The sequence below is a fragment of the Plodia interpunctella genome, chromosome 25, assembly GCF_027563975.2.
Source record: "Plodia interpunctella isolate USDA-ARS_2022_Savannah chromosome 25, ilPloInte3.2, whole genome shotgun sequence".
Taxonomy (NCBI): domain Eukaryota; kingdom Metazoa; phylum Arthropoda; class Insecta; order Lepidoptera; family Pyralidae; genus Plodia; species Plodia interpunctella.
The window spans coordinates 6246558-6266098 of record NC_071318.1 but is presented as its reverse complement, the minus strand read 5'-3'; the positions used below and the strand labels follow the sequence as shown (position 1 = coordinate 6266098).

Genomic DNA, 19541 nt, shown 5'->3' with positions numbered 1-19541 from the left:
ACTATATCTTGCAAGATTTGATTACAGACAGACAAGCAAATGTCGGGACAGAGTACGATTCGAACTCGGGACCATTCGATCACAGGCGGACGGTCGTAACCACTAGACCTTCAGTAATTTGCATTTTTTTTACATATACTGTGTTATGTTTACACTACTCGTATATTATTAACAAGTTTATTTGTGAGACAAATTAAAAAAACCCCGACTTTCAATACACTTACACTATACTTTCGCTATAACTTTTGAACGGCTGAACCGATTTTGATCAAACATATCTAAGAACCACTGCATAAAAATCAGCTATCAAATAAAAACAACCGCATCCAAATCTGTTCACCCGTTGATGAGCTACACAGACAGACAGACAGACAGACAGACAGACACGCTTAACGGTCAAACTTATAACACCCCTCTTTTTGCGTCGGGGGTTAAAAATATACATTTTTATCCTCAATAGCTCGCCTATTGAAATGGACACATAATTCAGAATTTTATATCACGTGTTACCATAAAAATACTCAACAACACTAGAGGCACAAACCTCTAATTTATATTAAAAGCAATAAAAAGCCTAACGGCCTACACATTAAGGTAATGTAGGTATAAAATGCCGAGAGCAACGGCGCATGAGTAAATAATGGAAAGAGGCTAAGCTTCAAACGACCACAACAACTACGCTACGATAGGCGTTCATCAAGTGAGATTTTTGACGCGTTATGTACTGTACGTTAAGTACTTGTAAAGATCTGTGTTCATAGTCGTATTCCTCATGGCTGAGGTTCGTGATCGTTACGTGGATTGTGAAACACACACAACGAATTTCTTGGCATTATTAATGGAGTGGTTTGCCATTGCCTTCTCTGTTTCACACGCAAGTTGATAATCAACCAGAGTGCAGGTTTCCTCACCATGTTTTCCTTCACCGGAAGCAAGTTGTGGACGATGAAAACTACTTTATATGTACATCAGTCTTATTGGTATTAAATATTATGTGGCACGAATGGGATTCGAACCTGCAAACTTTCGGTTCACAGACGGAAGTCTTAACCGTTACACCACCACCGCTTTGAAGCGTTACTATACAGATAAGCACTACATATTATACCGATATTCTTCAATTCGCAAGGAAACTGAAAACGTTTTAAAAATGTGAAACTGGTGTATACACATAAGTTCATTAAAAGACTCATATAGTGACCAAAATTCTACGTCTTGTTACGATTTATTTTTACGATGAAAATCCTTTTCCACATGGTCAGAACCGTCGAGCCTTGTAGAAAGGGTATTCACTTCTTCTTCTTCACCATGTTTGTTTGTCAAAATGCAACTTGACGACACTTTTATATATTTATTATATTGTTTTATTGCTTTATTTTGTAGTATATAAAAATTATAATGGAAAAATTTACGGAAATATAAACGAAAATATTTAAGGAAAACTAGATCAAATCTTAGTTATTACATTTAGGCTTATTAAATATGTTTACTTTGACGACCTCGGTGGCGCAGTGGTTAAGTTCTTGCCACTGAACCGAGAGGTCCTTGGTTCGATCCCCGGTCGGGTCATGATGGAAAATGATCTTTTTCTGATTGATACGGGTCTTGGATGTTTATCTATATATGTATTTGTTATAAAATATTGTATCGTTGAGTCAGTATCCCATAACACAAGTCTCGAACTTACTTTGGGGCTAGCTCAATCTGTGTGATTTGTCCTAATATATTTATTATTTGTTTACGTGCACAACATTAAGTGTAAATCATACTAAGTATACAAACCTAATCATATCTGGTTTATGATATCCTATTTTATGTAAAGTTAAAAAGGAAAGACAACAAAATAAACACCGTTAAATCTTTCTAAATATTGTCCAAGTTAACTGTCGAAATGTTAACCAATATTTTTGTATTCTGTACCTATATTTACACATGCGTCAGCGGTCACAGAGTGCCTATTATTAATACCAACTTCTAATTTACGGTTACGATACAAATCGTAAACCGTATATGGGTTATAACCAGCCAATTCTATTTGGTAAACGGCTGAGCGGAAAGTATTGTTGAGTTTCAGAGGATATAGTTTCATTGGCGCACGCCAGCAATGAATTAGGTTTTGGTGAAGTGTTGCGTGCTGTTTTGTTTTATAGAAGTAGTACTTCATTTAAGTTATATCCTTACATATAATAAAACTAAGTCCTCTGCTGCATCTGTCTGTCTGTTCGCGATAAACTCAAAAACATGCAGATTTCAACAAAAGTTAATGTGGTTCCTGAAGAAGGTTTTACGTGTTAAATGTATTATGTTTTTACCCGAGTGAAGCCGGGACGGGTTGCTAGTTGGTTTATTATGAAATATTTATTTTTTTTCGAAAATAATAAGTTATCTATTTGAGGCAAAAATACATTTTTTGTATGTATGTACGTATGTATGTATGTTTGTAACGCGATAACTTTAGCTTAACTTTAGCGAACCGTTGATCTGATTTTGATGAAATTTAAAATGTATGTAGGATCTGTCAATGGAATTTTCAAGTTCGTCGTCGTTCGACGGGCATCAAAATAGGTTAAGTCGTTTTTGAAATATTCACAATTTTATAAAAAAATATATTGTGTTCGCGAGGTTCAAGTTCGTGGCGAACAACTAGTTATTTTTATCTCATTTTATTCCCAAGAAGCGGCTCCAAACAAAAACCATAAATAAATATATATATATTAGGACAAATCACACAGATTGAGCTAGCCCCAAAGTAAGTTCGACACTTGTGTTATGGGATACTAACTCAACGATACTATATTTTATAACAAATACATATATAGATAAATATCCAAGATCCGGTCCAATAAGAAAAATATCATTTTCCATCATGACCCGACCGGGGATCGAACCCGGGACATCTCTGTTCAGTGGCGAGAACTTTACCACTGCGCCACCGAGGTCCTCAATTAAATTAATTGTACACATAAGCTTTCCTCAGGATTAGAACTATCTATTTAAAAAACAACAGACAGACAGCGGGAAGGCTTTGTTATTTGTGTGATTTAATTCTAATGTCGTGTTTTAATTTCAAACTTTGCATTTAACATTTTTTAACTTTAAAAGAAAAGCAAATTTTCTTGAAGCACAAGTAATGTCCACAGCTTAGTTTCCTGTATCCCGTTTACACTGCCTCGAATAACGTGTCAAGTGGAGTGATATATATCCCACTCGTAAAATACGTATAAAGTCACTTATGTCACTTATCTCTGTACGTTGTATTAATAAAATAAATCCTATTTATTTTATTAATACAACACTGGAAAATAAATCGAAACCGAATAAATATATTAGGACAATTCACACAGATTGAGCTAGCCCCAAAGTAAGTTCGAGACTTGTCTTATGGGATACTAACTCAACGATACAATATTTTATAACAAATACATATATAGATAAATATCCAATACCCGTGCCAATTAGATAAATATCATTTTCCATCATGACCCGACCGGGGATCGAACCTGGGACCTCTCGGTTCAGAGGCGAGCACTTTACCACTGCGCCACCGAGGTCCTCAACTACATTATCCACCTGAATATACCTGTTTGCTTTTCTTAGGGTTCCGAAAAAACGGAACCCTAATAAAATCACCGATAGGTAAGTGATTCCTTGAATTTATCACGTTTGGGACGTGCCGCCTAGTGTTTTAGTTTTTACACAATTCTTGTTTTAAAAGGAAAAACCGACGCGAATTTCGATAGACAAATATCCATTCCCCTTAGTCACTCTCCAAGCAGCAATCTGTGTATAAATCATTGGAAGTTACAACTGTATGAACCACTAGAATTGCCAGGATGTGGCGACTGGGCGAGGCAATAAATAATAAAGGTTTTATTACACTTTTTATTGTTATTGGATTGAGAGTCGCTCCGTGTCGTATCGAATATCCACGGCGATAAAAAGTTGGTAATAGAAAAAGTGATATATTTTGGGTGTGGATTTTGTTAGACTTTCTTTGCTATTAGCACGACTCGATTCCAAACAAGACCAGACAAGACGCGTGGTCAGGGACATAGGATACCTTTCATCGCGGAAAGTTAACGCGGGCGAAGCCGCGGGAAACGCTAGTATCCGTAATATATCTTTAAAATAATGCTATTAGTTAAAAGATCAAAACCCTCATCAAAACTCGTAGAATAAATGTGACACGAGTGTATTTTCAGTTTTGATCCTACAAAATCGCTGCTTGCTGAAAACTTGTATACGTAAAGTACCTACGTATTTATATATTTTTCCCCTGGTAATGTACAAGGAAATAAAATATGGCAACATTTTAACGAAAACAGAGTACAGATGGCGCAAAAATAAACATGGGTTTTTCATTTTTTTTTCTTTTTTGCCGTGGCAATATGCTAATTCGGGTCTTCTTTTTCTGGCTGGCTCGGTTACTTTGATAAAATACCTCGTTTTTTTCTCTATTTGCCATATTTATTTTACTAGTTGTTACTAAGGAATTTAGTATTAATATTATATTTATTTTTTTAGGTATAAATAGTGTAAGTTTTCTTACAAAATTATGTATTTCACACAAACAAAAATTCAGTAAAAATCCAGTCAAACCTTTCGCATGTCATGCTTTCAATGATAAATCGTTGAATGAATTTTTATGAAATTTAATACATATTTATGAATTTAATTTAATAATACATATTTTGATAGAAACTTGAGTTGGAATACTATATAAAAGGGGAATATAAAAGGGGATAAATTATTTTAATTTAGCGATCCATCAAGCGAGTTGCCCGCGCTAATTAGTAATTACGTATATTTAATTAATTTGTTATATACGAACAAATCACACAGATTGAGCTAGCCACAAAGTAAGTTCGAAACTTGTGTTATGGCATACTAACTCAACGATACTATATTCTATAACATATACATCTGAAAAAGATCATTTTCCATCTTGACCTGACCGGGATTCGAACCCTGGACCTCCAGTCGGGCATGATGACCACTAACTAGGCCACGGAGATCGTCAAATATTATATACTTGTCTAATTTTTATAGTTTTATTTAAAACTAATAAAATATATTTCCTTTCTATGGAAACCCATTTTGCCAATAAATAAGGAATTTATTTTTCCACTTACTCACTCCATCGAGAGACTCTGAAAGCTTCCAAATAAAGATTGACAAATTACATGAGCTAGGGGAAAATTTATAGGGGAAAGTAAGGCAATAGAGAGAATTTTACGTCAAATAATTCAGGTGAAAAAATAACAAACCAATTTTTTCTGCGAAAATAATTATTATGTTTCAATGTTTTGTATGAAGTATTCAAGTATATTAGATCAATTATTATTAGAGAGGACAAAGTCTTTAGGGTTCCATAGTTCTACATACAAAGAACCCTTACAGTTTCCCCATGTCCGTCTATCCGTTCGTCCGTGCACGGTCTAGCTCGAAAACTATTAGTACTATAATGATGTTATTTGCTATCGGTACACACATAATCACGCCGCCAAAGTGGTTAAATAAAATCTTGAAAAACTCGGAATTTTAGGGAACCTCCCCTCAACATGAGAAGTGAGAATTTGATCTTTTCTGTAGGTGTGTTATTGGATAGATCTTTTAAAAATATAAAAGTTGTGGGAAGACCATTTTTGGATTTGGTAAACCAATCGTAAAATATTAAGCTTAGAAAGAAAGAAAAAAGAAAGGAAGAAGGAAGAAGGAAGGAAGGAAGGAAGGAAGGAAGAAAATATTTGTGGAAGACATTAAAGACTTGAGGTGCTTTTTAAAGTGACAATTTCGTTAGAATCAATTATGTCTCACCAAAGAAACCTATATTTGAAGGACATCTATCATACCTATAGCTTTATAAGTTTACGAGTATTAGTGGAAATGAATTGCACACCTTGTCCTTCTCCGTAATTTGTTTATGTTTGCAAATTTTCAAAAAGATTGTTTATGTAGATAGAACGTGAAGAGGTAACAAACTAACTTTGGCTTTTGATATTTGGATTATGATGTATGAAATAAAGATTACAGCATTAAAAAAAAGAAAAATAGGTATTTTAAATACGAATCCCTAAAACTTCGTTCTGGCGTTTTCAAGATGTGCTTTCACTAATGGACTCATAATGGTCTGGTAATCAGATTATGTCCGCCTTAAAGGCTGTCGGCTGAAATACTTGCATTTAAAATGTGCGGTCTGAAACCAGAGGAATAAAGTACAATAACAGAGGCTAACTTTTCTATGGAGCATCCAAAATTGTTACCTATTTTAATAGGGTTGGCAAAGGAGATTTAAATAAAATAAATAAAATATTTTTTTAAACCAAGACGCAAAAAGAGGGGTGTTATTACTTTAACGTGTCTGTCTGTGTATATGTCATCCCAAACGGATTAAACGATTTTCGTTTAGTTTTTTTTTTGTGTCATAGATAATTTTATCCCGACATGGCGTGTCCTTAGCCATGTTTCATGAAAATCGATTCAGCTGATCAAAAGTTGTAGCGAAATTAATATTGAAAGTCGTGAATTTTTAAATTGTCTAACAAATAAACTTGTTTATATACATCTCCGAATCTATTTACATTTTTGTTTTGACTGTCCAGTTACACTGTATTCAATGAAAAATAAATTTTAAATTTTTCAATTGTTACTGAGCAGGAAGGTGAATCATTATGACTGCGGCCCTCGGCTTGTCTTCTAGCCGAGCGCGCGCAAACCGATTTTATCCAGTCGCGGCGCGTAAACGACAAGCGGCTAGTAGATACACACACATGCGTTGCACACCTACAAAAATGCAATTGTGTGAAGCTTAGCCTCTGTTCCGAATCCCTACTTCTGTGCTGAAACTATACAGGGTCACTGGTATCAAACGCAAAACCTCCTAAAGACTACTTGGGTACATCGAAACAAGCAACTTTTATTCTACAACTTTTCGTAATTCGTTGTTTATATATATATATATATATATATATATATAAACAACGTATATATATATATATATATATATATATATATATATATATATATATATATATATATATATATATATATATATATATATATATATAAACAACGAATTATATATAAAACGGTTTATATATAAAATGTAATTAGATATATATATATATATATATATATATATATATATATATATATAATGCAATCTAATTTGTGAGTAATCAAACGCCAAGCAACACGAGACAGTACAGTAGCGTTATGTAGCGGAATCAAACGTAGGGTTAATATTTTATAAAACCGACATAAAAACTAAAAAAAAGATTTTTATTTTTATTTATTACGTTTAGACAAAAGTCGTAGAACAAAAGATGTTATAGTCTCAATGTACCTTATACGCCTTTGGAAGATTATGCGTTAGATACCAGTAATCCTGTATATAAAACTGAATATTATTTTAATTCAATGCCACAGCATTCATTCTGAGATTACCCTACACAGACACGTTTTCACGTCATATTGTAAATTAATTAACACTTATTTACGAAAAACATCTAGTAACGAAACGCTCACTGTTGATAAGAAACATCGAAAGACACTCATTTAAACGGTGTTGGTCCCTATCATTCCAGAAGGGCTTACCGTTTTAAATAATAAATATATTAGGACACTATATTATAGGACAAATCACACAGATTGAGCTAACCCCAAAGTAAGTTCGAGATTTGTGTTATGGGATACTACCTAACTCAACGATACTATTTTATAACAAACACATATATAGATAAACATCCAAGACTCGGGCCAATCAGAAAAATATCATTTTCCATTATGTCCCGACCGGGGATCGAACCCGGAACCTCACGGTTCAGAGGCAAGCACTTTACCACTGCGCCACCGAGGTCATCTAGATTAAATACATTATTTTATCCCAGCAATATAACAAGTTATATTTCAATACAAAGATCTAATACAATAAAAGAAACAATGCACAGCTCTCAAATCCAAAATTTAATTACCTACCGACAATGTTTTCTCATAACCCCGTTTCGCCGAAGTTAATGGAGAAAATTACGTTATTCCCAAATATTAATCAAATTAAGTATTTATGTTCATTCCGTCTTAAAAAACAGTCCTATAAAACCCAGTGCGAACACGTAATCACAATAAGCAGGTACTTATATAGATTAAGACAATACTGACTAGACAGAGAGCCAAATATATATTTTTCCTTAATAATTTGTGAAATATATATTCTTTTAGAATAATCAATACATATTATAATAAAATTGAAGAAAGGCCAAATTTGTACATTGGATATATTTTTTTTAATTCTTCATGGAATATACTTAGTTACTGATGTAGATGAAGAAAATATAGTTTTGGAAATTTTTGTTTGTCTGTCTATCTGTCTGAACGCGCATCACTCGAAATGTACTGGACCGATTTGCTTGAAATTTGGTATGTAGATACCTTATATACCGGGTTAACATCTTAGATACATTTCATCCCGGTAAATGGTCATGTTCCCATAGGATAATTGAAGAATCAAAAATGCCTCAGAATCCCGGGTTAACATCTTATAGACATTTCATCCCGGAAAATGAAGAGGGTCCTGTAGGAAAGTTAAAATAACAATCCACGGAGCCGATTTACTTTAAAATTTTGTGGAAAGGTGTAAATAAAGAAAATAAAAAAAATGTTTTTATCGATTAAAGTCTGATATAGATATAATGGGCGCAGTTTGTATCAATATATCAGTATAAAACTCTTCCGTTACTGAGTGACTGACTGACTGACAGACAACATACACCCGAAACTGCTGGGCGGGAAGCTGAAATTTGGCATGTGGGTGAGCACTAAGAGAAGATTTTTGGAAATTCTACTCCGAAGGGTGTGAAAGGGGTAAAGTTCTACACCATTGAAGTTAGTTACTTGAAAATTTGGATTTTGGTTGTTTACAGTTTCAGTTTTTCTGAAAATTTACCCACAACCCCTTCAAAAGGGGGGTGAAAGATTGTATGGGACTTAATACAATTTTCAAGATAAAAAGCTGAAAATTGGCACACTTACTTTTTGTAGTAAATAACAGTAAAATAAATACAAAAAATGTTTAATTTACGTTTGGCGTTAATAAAAAACCGGGACGTAAAACGTCATGGAAAATGGGACGGCACGCGTTGCAGAAAGCGGGAGTGGGAGTAGGAGCTTGAAATGTGAAGGAGACACGTAGTGGGAAACAGGACGGGACACATTGCAAAAAACATGATGACACAATATGTAGGAAAGGGTACGGGATATCCACTTTACATTATATAGCAGGAAGCAGGATTGGACAAGTTTGTGGGACGAGACACCGAGACACGCAGCGGGTAACAGAAAATTGAACTAAAGATGAGAAAAAATGCGAATTTGAATCATATATGTTTACCAGTCCTACAGAGTACGCGATAAAAACATTACTGAGATTTTGCTATGAAATTCACGCGAGCGAAGCCGCGGGCAATAGCTAGTCTACATATATAGTTACCGAATAGCTTGGCTTAATACAGGTATTAAAGCGCACGTGCTTTTTATACGATTCGTGTTACAACGAACAAAAAGGTACGTGCGTGTTTAATACCCGCATTAAGCCCGTATTAATAATGATTCGCGAAAGTTTACAATTAATTAGTTTCAGAATGTTATTAATAATATAATACTTTTATAAAAGTTGTATGTGTTTTTTGGTAGTGTATTTTTAGTGACTATTTATTTTTAGGCAGGTGTAGAATTTGGTATATAATGATACTTAGCATAAGCATTTATAGTAATTTCAAATTATATTATCTGTGTTCTATGAAAACTTCTAAAGCTAAAGTAATATATGTAATTATTAATTAAATTGATAATAAGATAAATATTGTAATGTTTATTTAAAGTTCAAAGTTTAATTTAAAAATGAATTGTTTATTTTTTCATCTTTGAACGAAACCATTATTTTAACTCAAGTCATTGGTATTTAAAGTTTTACAAACGGTATGATTTTTTTCTTCAATTTTATCGTTCTCTAACTTCTGCTCGCCGCTTCGCCCGCGTGAATTTCTCCCCGAAAACGGAATAGACAAGATTTTCATACAATCTTTCATCATCCATTATAGTCATATTGGGGTTGATTTTCGAAAATAAAAATTATCCTATGTTTGAACGGTGGTCTTTAACTAAATGCTAGCTAAATTTCATCAAAATTGATGTATCGGTTTAGCCGTGAAAGCGAAACAGACAGATAGACAGACAGACTTCATATTATGGACTGTGGTTTATTTAACACCAACTTTTCAAGTTGGCTCTTAGTCTATACCAAAAAACCGCGTTTGGTATTTATTGCGAAAACAATGTAGACTAGCCCTTGTGCAAGATTAACAGCTTTATTGCCTAAGTAATATAAAAACGACGGGCTCACTTAGATCCATCTGCCGACGCAAAAAGAGGGGTATATGTCTGTTTGTCTATCTGTCTGTGTAACGGGTGAACCGATTTGGATGCCGTTTTTTTTTTATTTGATAGCTAATTTTTATGTGGTAAACATGTGTCTGTCTTACTGTCCAATGAATCCCTTTGGATGCGATTGTTTTTATTTGACAGCTAATTTTTATGAGTTGATCCTCAGTTTGATCAAAATCGGTTCAGCCGTTAAAAAATTACAGCGAAATGAATATTGAAAGTCGGAGGTTTTCTCGATTTGTCTAACATACGAGGGCTGCTATTTATGTATCCGGAACTGGCCAATAATTCTAGAATATTTAAAAAGTAATTACAAAATAGAACTCTTCGGCTAGAGAATGAATATTTTTCATGTCCCTGTCATTTGTTTTTTTCAATTGGCGCCAATTTTGAAAATAGCTTGTCTTCATTGCCATGGATTTAACTCGTGAACATTTTCGCGCGATGATTTATTATGATTTTCGGCGTGGATTAACTCAAAAACAGTGCATCGAACAACTGATTTTAACTTTTGGAGATGAAGCACCATCGAAAACCACTGTGTATTATTGGTTTAAGGAATTTCAACGTGGACGGTCTATGCTCACGGATGAAATTAAGGAGGGTCGTCCTAAATCGGTAGTGGTACAACAAAATATTGATGCTGTGCGACAATTAGTAATGCAAGATCGTCATATTACATACCGCGAGATAGAGGCGTCTCTGGGCATTAGTATGACGAGTATACACGCGATATTACACGAACATTTAATTATTAAAAAAATTTGTTCGCGTTGGATTCCGCACAACTTGAGCGTAGATCAAAAACAGGCTCGTGTCGACTGGTGTAAGAAAATGATAAAAAAATACAACCGTGGCACGTCAAAAGCTGTTTATAATATCTACACAGGTGACGAAACCTGGATCTATGCTTATGACCCTGAAACTAAACAGCAGTCAACGGTGTGGGTCTTTCAAGATGAACCGAATCCAACAAAAGTTGTTCGTGCGAGAAGCACTTTAAAGCAAATGGTCGCTTGTTTTTTTGGTATCAACGGACATGTAGCTACAGTGCCACTAGAGAATAATAGGACGGTTAATTCTGAATGGTACACCACCATTTGTTTGCCAGAAGTCTTTGAAAAAATACGAAAGAACAACCCACAACGCAGAATCATACTTCATCACGACAATGCTAGCTGCCACAAGTCGGCTGAAACAAATAATTTTTTGGAGGGTCAAAAGATTGAATTGACGGGTCATCCGCCGTACAGCCCCGACCTGGCACCCAATGATTTTTATTTATTTCCAAACATTAAAAATAAATTACGTGGTCAACGTTTTTCGAGCCGCGAAGAGGCCGTTGATGCGTTCAAAACACACGTTTTGGACATACCTCAATCAGAATGGAAAAAGTGCTTTGAAAATTGGTTTCATCGTATGCAGAAGTGCATAGATCATCGCGGAGAATACTTCGAGAAACAATAAAACCATATGTAATAATATATGTTTGTTTAATTTTGTTATTCCGGATACATAAATAGCAGCCTATGTATAAACTCGTTTATGTTGACGATGTAGTAAAAGTTGGTTAATTTCAATTCTGTTGTAAAATATACTTTTGAACTGCTTACAATAAAGGTAGTTTCATGTAATATTTTACATGACTATATAGTGTAGAATATATATAATTGTATATTAGTGTATATATTATGCGGTTGCAAAATATGCTATGTGGTTACATAAATACATAGCATGAAAAATCCATAAATAAATATATTAGGACAAATCACACAGATTGAGCTAGCCCCAAAGTAAGTCTTATACTTGTGTTATGGGATACTAACTCAACGATACCATATTTTATAACAAATACATATATAGATAAACATCCAAGACACGGGCCAATCAGAAAAAGATCACTTTCCATCATGACCCGATCGGGGATCGAACCCGGGACCTCTCGGTTCAGAGGAGACTTTACCACTGTGCTACCGAGGTCGTCAATAAAGAAACATGAAAATCTTCAACATGAGAAAATTAATACATCCATACTAATATTATAAATTCGAAAGTGTGTTTGTTTGTCGTTCTTTCACTGCCACGGAGCGTCACATTGAGGTTATTTTAAAATGGACAGTGATTTAGTCTATTTTTTTACGCGAGCGAAGCCGCTTGTAGTGTATAATATAACTAACATAAAATAGTTAATCTAGGTATTTAATAACTTTGATCTTAGATTCATTTAAGATTGCAAAAAAATAGGAAAGCTCTAGAATTTCTCGCTCAAAGGAGAATGGAAATTCGGTTCGCTCAAAGGGAGAGGTGAAAATCTCCGAAAGCTTCTAATTGGGTATTACATTTTAAAACCATCTATTATCTTAAAGCTATCTGTTATCTGGAGCATAAATTACGAGTTTTTATAACGTTGAGTCGCCATTTACATTCTTTTTTATTAACTAGAAATGTATAATCCAGATTTTAATCATTTTAAACATAAATATTTAAGAGATGATCTTAACATCCTTACGTATTATAAAACATGGTCCACTGTCGCATCTGTCTGTTCGGTATAAACTCAAACACTACATCACAGATTTTCGTGCGTTTTTCACCAATAGATAGTGTGATTCCTGCACGTGTATAATTTATTATGTTCACTCGAGCGAAGCCGGGACGGGCAGCTAGTATAATATGTATAGATGTATAGACAAATCACACAGACACAGTGCTTTCTTGATTAAGAAAGTAAGAACAGTATCTTCTTATACCATTACTAATTTGATAGAATAATTTCGACGGAATATATCCATTGCTGGACAAAGGGCATAGAATTTCAAATAATATCTCTATAGTTCAATTCAAGTCTGTTTTTTAGCCGTTGAAAGTAATTCCCAAAGTCTTTTCAATTACTAAATAAGTGCTTTATAAGACAAAAGGCAGTGAACAAAATTAATTGCGAGAGATAAGAATATAAAATAGGTAAAGTTTGTACCTTCGCAAACAAATTAACAACAAGAAGATATTTCTGGGAGAAAATTTAAAAAAAAACTCCAAAGTTACCGAAAGTAATTAAAGATCTCTTTATTATTAATCTTGCAACGGACTTTATTGGAATTTAGCGTAATATTGGAGGAATCTCAATAATGATATTTTTATTGAAACATGGATAATGTAATGAAGGATGTACAGTCGACGGCGTTTCAACCTATCCACGATCGATACCCGAACCATTTGCACAAAATTTAAAGGCATAATATGCTTTTATTTGTCCTAACGATATTTATGCATACTATATCTTCGCATAACTGCTGAGGCATATTTTTAATAATAACATCCGTAACATTTTTTTCATTTGTTGTATAATACTTATATTTGGAGCGCTTGCTCGTTCCCTCACTTGATTTTGTGTTGGCCACAAGTAAACCAACAAGACTAACTTCACGATTTTGTAAAAAAATATGCAATATTACTGTAGATAAAAATAGTATGTAGTATGGAATTCTATAAGTCAAACTTGAGACTAAATAGAAAAATTAATGCCAAAAAAGAGTTTTGCGAAAATAATTATTATGTTAAAAGTATTTTAGAAAAAACATGATTAATTGAAAAGAAGGGATCTATTGCAATTCAGCCAATCCTAGAAGCCCCGGCATACGTTGGGTAGTTGATCACGCGGTCGACTGTATCTACGGGAATATTGATAAAATCCGTAGATATTTTTAGCAAATGTGAATTCATTCGATTATCATATAGTTATTTTTCTAATATTAATAGAAAATAATTCCACAAAATCATTTCATTAAACTCCTAGATTTAACTTGCCTACCTTGAATGTAAATAAAATATTTTTAATTTTTTTATTCATAAGGATATGATAAAAAAACAACATATAAACTCATCGAAATTAGCGAAATTTTCTATAGTTCTATGTTATGTACTTACCAACAAAAAGCAAAGCGAGACAGCTGACAATTTTCTTCACAATCGGTGTCATTTTCCTCATTTCTTCTTTATATGCACAATATTCAACATATCTACAAATTATTTACACCACAATCACACTTTGCTTTATCTTTATTTATGTCACTATTTACCATATTTGAAATCAATATTTTCACGATCAACTGCAATTATTCTACTTATATTCCATATTTGAAATCAATTATTCCATTGTTATATTTTCGAAAAGATTTATTTCAAATTTAATCAGCATATTCCATATTTGAAATCAATTTTTTCACACTCTATTTTAAACTGCTTTTCTTTACATTTCCCGTCTGAAGATTTGTGGAATATCTCGCTGAATTTGGGTAGATTTTCATTCAATCAATGTAAATGGTACGCATCAGTCGAATCTGGTCAACGGTCGACGTTTTGCGCCTGATTTTCTGGAACAAACAATCGTGATTTAATCAATTTGTTCTGTTTGCATATAACAGTTTTGTTTTATATCCAAATCTGTGTTGTTGTGTGTAAAAAATACAATTACTGAATATATATTGGTATGTTATTTTAGAACGGCTGCTGAACAGGAATATTTTATTAAAACAATAATTATAACATGCTGTGTTTTGTTCTCTGTTAGATGTAAGATATTATCTCAAAGAAACAATATAGGTACCTTGTTTTATATCAAGTTCAAGTGTAAATGTTATTTTTTACCGCATATTTCAACCAAAATAAAATACAAATTTCATTTTGACTGTCTTATTTGTATTTATTCTTTATAATAAACATTTTTTATACAAAAAATAAGCTTATTGATTAAATTCCTTCTTCTATCACATTTTTTGATTTTCTACTTACGATAAATCGTAAATCAATTAATCAATGAATATATGTTGGATTTTCTATTTTCGATAAATCGTAAATCAATGAATATATAATCGCCGATATAAATAGTAAATTAGGATTTGGCAAAAAAAAAAAAAAACAAATTTTTGACCTTCACCATTCCGAGAGCGACTGAACAAACTAAAAAAAAAAATAAATCACATTTATCTTCGTATTCCTAAAACGTATTAACACATTTTACGAGATTATATAGTAGCCGATACATATTCATCCCATGAATGAATAAATGAATATATCCTAAGCTTCCATTAAGTCGATTGGTTGTGCGGATTATGTCCTTATTATAACAATAACCTTGTTACATATTTTCACGATAAAATAGTACTAACAAAGAATATTTAAGGAATTCTTGTTTATCCCTTACGTATTTTTGGGACTCCGCATCAAAAAAAAACTTAAACCCTATTTAACAAAACGTTTTCTGTCTTAAAGTGTTGCTCGTTTTATTTCCTTTCTCATCTTCGCGTGTTTTATTGGCATTTGAGGCTGTGACGCCGCGACGCCCGGTGCCATACTACAATTATAAATGCGTAAGTTTGTCTTTCTGTCTGTTCTTCTATCACAGTTAAACCGCTGGACCGATGTTGATCGATTTTGGTAAGCATTTAGTTAAAAAACTTAGAAACATAGGATACTTTTTTGAAATATCAACCATATTGTTTATTATGATATTTGATTATACATAAAATTGACATTGTAGTTAACTATATTGATACGAAATCTTATTTGATATATACAGAGGTAGCTTCCAAGCTTCAGAAGTCGTTAAAAAGTTTTTGTAACAAATTGACTTTGCTGGATTAGCTTAGTCGCCTCTAAGTTTTAGAAGTACTTAAATTTTCAGTTCATCGTAAATCAACCTATTAAAATTCGCCGCTGTTTTGTATAGATCTTTATGTGAGTAGATCATTCTTATTGGTTTTACCTAAAACTTTTTTTTTAAATGACGCTTGTCATCTCTTCCTTTCGAGTCATAAGTAGTTTGTTATTCGACAAGAACTAAAATATTTTTTTTAGTTTTAGATTACAAAAAGAAACCAATTATTTATTGTTTTTTGTCTACCGCCAACTGTTTAACTGTTTTCTTTCACACATTTTTTAAACAAAACGAAAAATACATTCAGTAACTATATTTTAACATTAATAATAAATAAACGTATTTAAACACAGACTTTAAAACAAATAAGACCATAATAAAATATAAAAACAAAGGTTCGATATAAATTTCGAGCCGATGAAACACGTGCGTGTGGTCTGAGGGCCCACTTCTTGAAATTCTTTTAAATTATGCTTGGGATTTAGTGTGTATATTTTTTGAGATACAGGTGGGCCCTCATACGACACTATGAGGACTGGAGGGCCTTTCATAAAACATCGTAACTCGCCTATTTGGCTTTCACAAAGTCTAATTTGACGACCTCGGTGGCGCAGTGGTAAAGTGCTTTCCTCTGCACCGAGAGGTCCCAGGTTCGATCCCCGGTCGGGTCATGATGGAAAATGATATTTTTCTGATTGGCCCGGGTCTTGGATGTATATCTATACATGTATATGTTATAAAATATGGTATCGTTGAAGTCGAGAACTTACTTTGAGGCTAGCTCAATCTGTATGATTTGTCCTAATATATTTATTTAATTACAAATTTCACAATTCTTTTGGAATGTTCACTAAATCCCAAGCATAATTTCATAGACCTTCAAGAAATGGACCCTCAGACCACACGCACATGATCAAACGACTAAGTACGCATAAAAACACGAATTGAATTCTCGATAAACGTGATGAGTGTCGAATGATGGCAATGAATTGGGCTAATATGTAAATTGTATGCGATGGAGTTTCGATAGGGCCGATGGTTTAAATCGATTATATCGAGTCAGCCGCATCCGAGCTGTATACCGTGTGTTGGAAATAGCAACATTTTAGCATTGTCTATATATATTGTCTTTGGATATATTTCCCGCGTGCTCTCCCTCTCTCGCTCTCTCTCCCCCACTCTTTCTGGACGAATACACGCTTTCATCACCTCCGGACCTTTTATACAACAGCCTTATTTAATTACAGTCCTTTTAATATTTTCATCCATTAACACCGTGAGTGTAAAGCCTCTTACATTGTAACGTGGGGAAAATATCGATGTATCTATATAACACATTTCAAAGTCTATATTATTAAAAACGAGAAATATTTGTATATGTTATGGCTAAACTCCGAACCTACCACATTTCGGGAATTAGCCGCAGTCGATGCTGGTCACACCTAGGACTTAAATGTGTAAAATAAATGAATGAATTAATTAATTTAAGTAACAGAGACTAATAAATTGTTAGTACTGCTCATATTTTATGTTCGTATAAAATAATTTAACAATAAATGTAACTTAAAATTACATTTATTTCTTATTAATTTAAAATTACATTTATTACTTATTAATTTAAAATTACATTTATTACTTATTAATTTAAAATTACATTTATTACTTATTAATTTAAAATTACATTTATTACTTATTAATTTAAAATTACATTTATTACTTATTAATTTAAAATTACATTTATTACTATAAGTATAAGGAGACCTAGTCCAAATTTGGTCTAGACTTAAGTCTAATTGGGATGATAATAGCCAAACCTAGGTCCAGTTGAACATAAACTCAGATTACACCTAGGTTCCAGGCGTCAATCATTTGAGACTAGCTGGGATGACGACTGCTAAATGTAGATCTAGCCACACTTCTGGCTTTTAGTCGTAACTATATATAAGTATATAATTAGATGTGTGTGTGATAGATATACTTATATTCGTTTTTGTACTTGCATTATCGAAAACAATACTGACGATTTCGTTGAAATTTTATATATATATATATATATATATCTTCCTCTTCTTGACCTTATCCCACTCATGTGGGGTCGGCACAGTATGTAAGTTCCTTCCATTTCGTTCTGTTATTCGCCATATCCATTGATCCTCCTTTCCTGTTCATACTATCCTTGACACACTCTAATCATTTCTTCTTAGGTCTTCCTCTATTCCTGGAACCCTTACTTCCATCTTTAAATATATTTATTATATATTACATAGCTCTAGGATGGTGCTAAGTACACTATTCCAAGAAAGCGTCTCAACAAATTATTTTTCTCATTCCTTTAACTGTAACTTCGAAGAACTGAATTGAAATAAGCGCAAATATAAAACGGGAACTACTTTTCCGCCATTATGAATTGAAAAAATATAATTACCATGTCATTTTCACAAATTAATTTCCCAGTTGGAAGCTTTACGAAGATTTTTACAAGATTTTATAATGAAATATTTTAGAACCTATTGACCAGCAAAATGATTTATTTTTATAGTTTTGTTATATATCTTATATACCCGACTGCAAAGGAAGGGTATAATTTTTCGTGCGTACCTTGTATGTATATAATATTCTTTCCATCAGATGCGCCACATGTCTGTTTGATAGTATAAAAAAAAAACATAAAAAATCGACGTGAAAGGAGGCAAACATTTTCATATTATTCCCTAGCATGGCTGGATTATTACATCTGGATTTTCTTGAACTGGTGTATATTCAACACTTCCATTTATCAGCAATTATTCTGAGAACTGGATCCGAATGCCATATGAGAAATTAATCGAAATACATTTCTCAAGAAGTTTAATTTATGGAAAACTCCACAACAAAATGGCGGAAAAATTGTGCTCGTTTATGTAAGGTTTTATTAAAGCTAAAGGACATTTTTATCAGAGTCACGTCTTGAATGTTAATTTTCAAGTGGCTCTTTGATGAAAATATAGTTATATTGATGACATTCAAGTTATTATGTTTAACTAGAGGTAATAATATAAATACCTTACTAGATTTTAGCCTCGGTTTCGTTTGCCTTCACCCCCTTAGCGATGGGATTCCAAAAAACCCAATATCACATGTTTGGTCACAAATGTATCTTCCTACCAAATTTCTCCTTAACTAGCCTACTAGTTTTCGAGATTTCGGGATAAATAGTACCCTATGTGTTATTCCATGTTATATTCTACCCGTGTACCAAATTCCATAAAAATCGATCCAGTAAATTTTGCGTGAAAGAGTAACAAACTTAAATCCATACATACTCACAAACTTTCGCGTTTATAATATTAGCAGAATGGATTGGATATATAGCTAATAGGGACGGTGAAATAAAATCTAAAAATACCTATGAAAATGGTACCTCTAAGGGTGAAGCTAATAAATTATATCATACAAGAGAGAAGTGGTTGAC

The 19541-nt window shown here is 33.1% G+C and overlaps 1 protein-coding gene across 2 annotated transcripts in view; it reads right to left on the bottom strand.

The window, feature by feature from the left end:
- Window positions 1-19541, bottom strand: part of LOC128680734 (uncharacterized) — a 118610-nt gene that overhangs the window by 63298 nt on the left and 35771 nt on the right. For both annotated transcript variants that reach the window (XM_053764086.2, XM_053764087.2), the window contains exon 2: window positions 14362-14807. In XM_053764086.2, the coding sequence (XP_053620061.1) occupies window positions 14362-14422 (61 nt within the window). In that variant the 5' untranslated portion in view covers window positions 14423-14807. The remainder of the gene's footprint in view (window positions 1-14361; window positions 14808-19541) is intronic.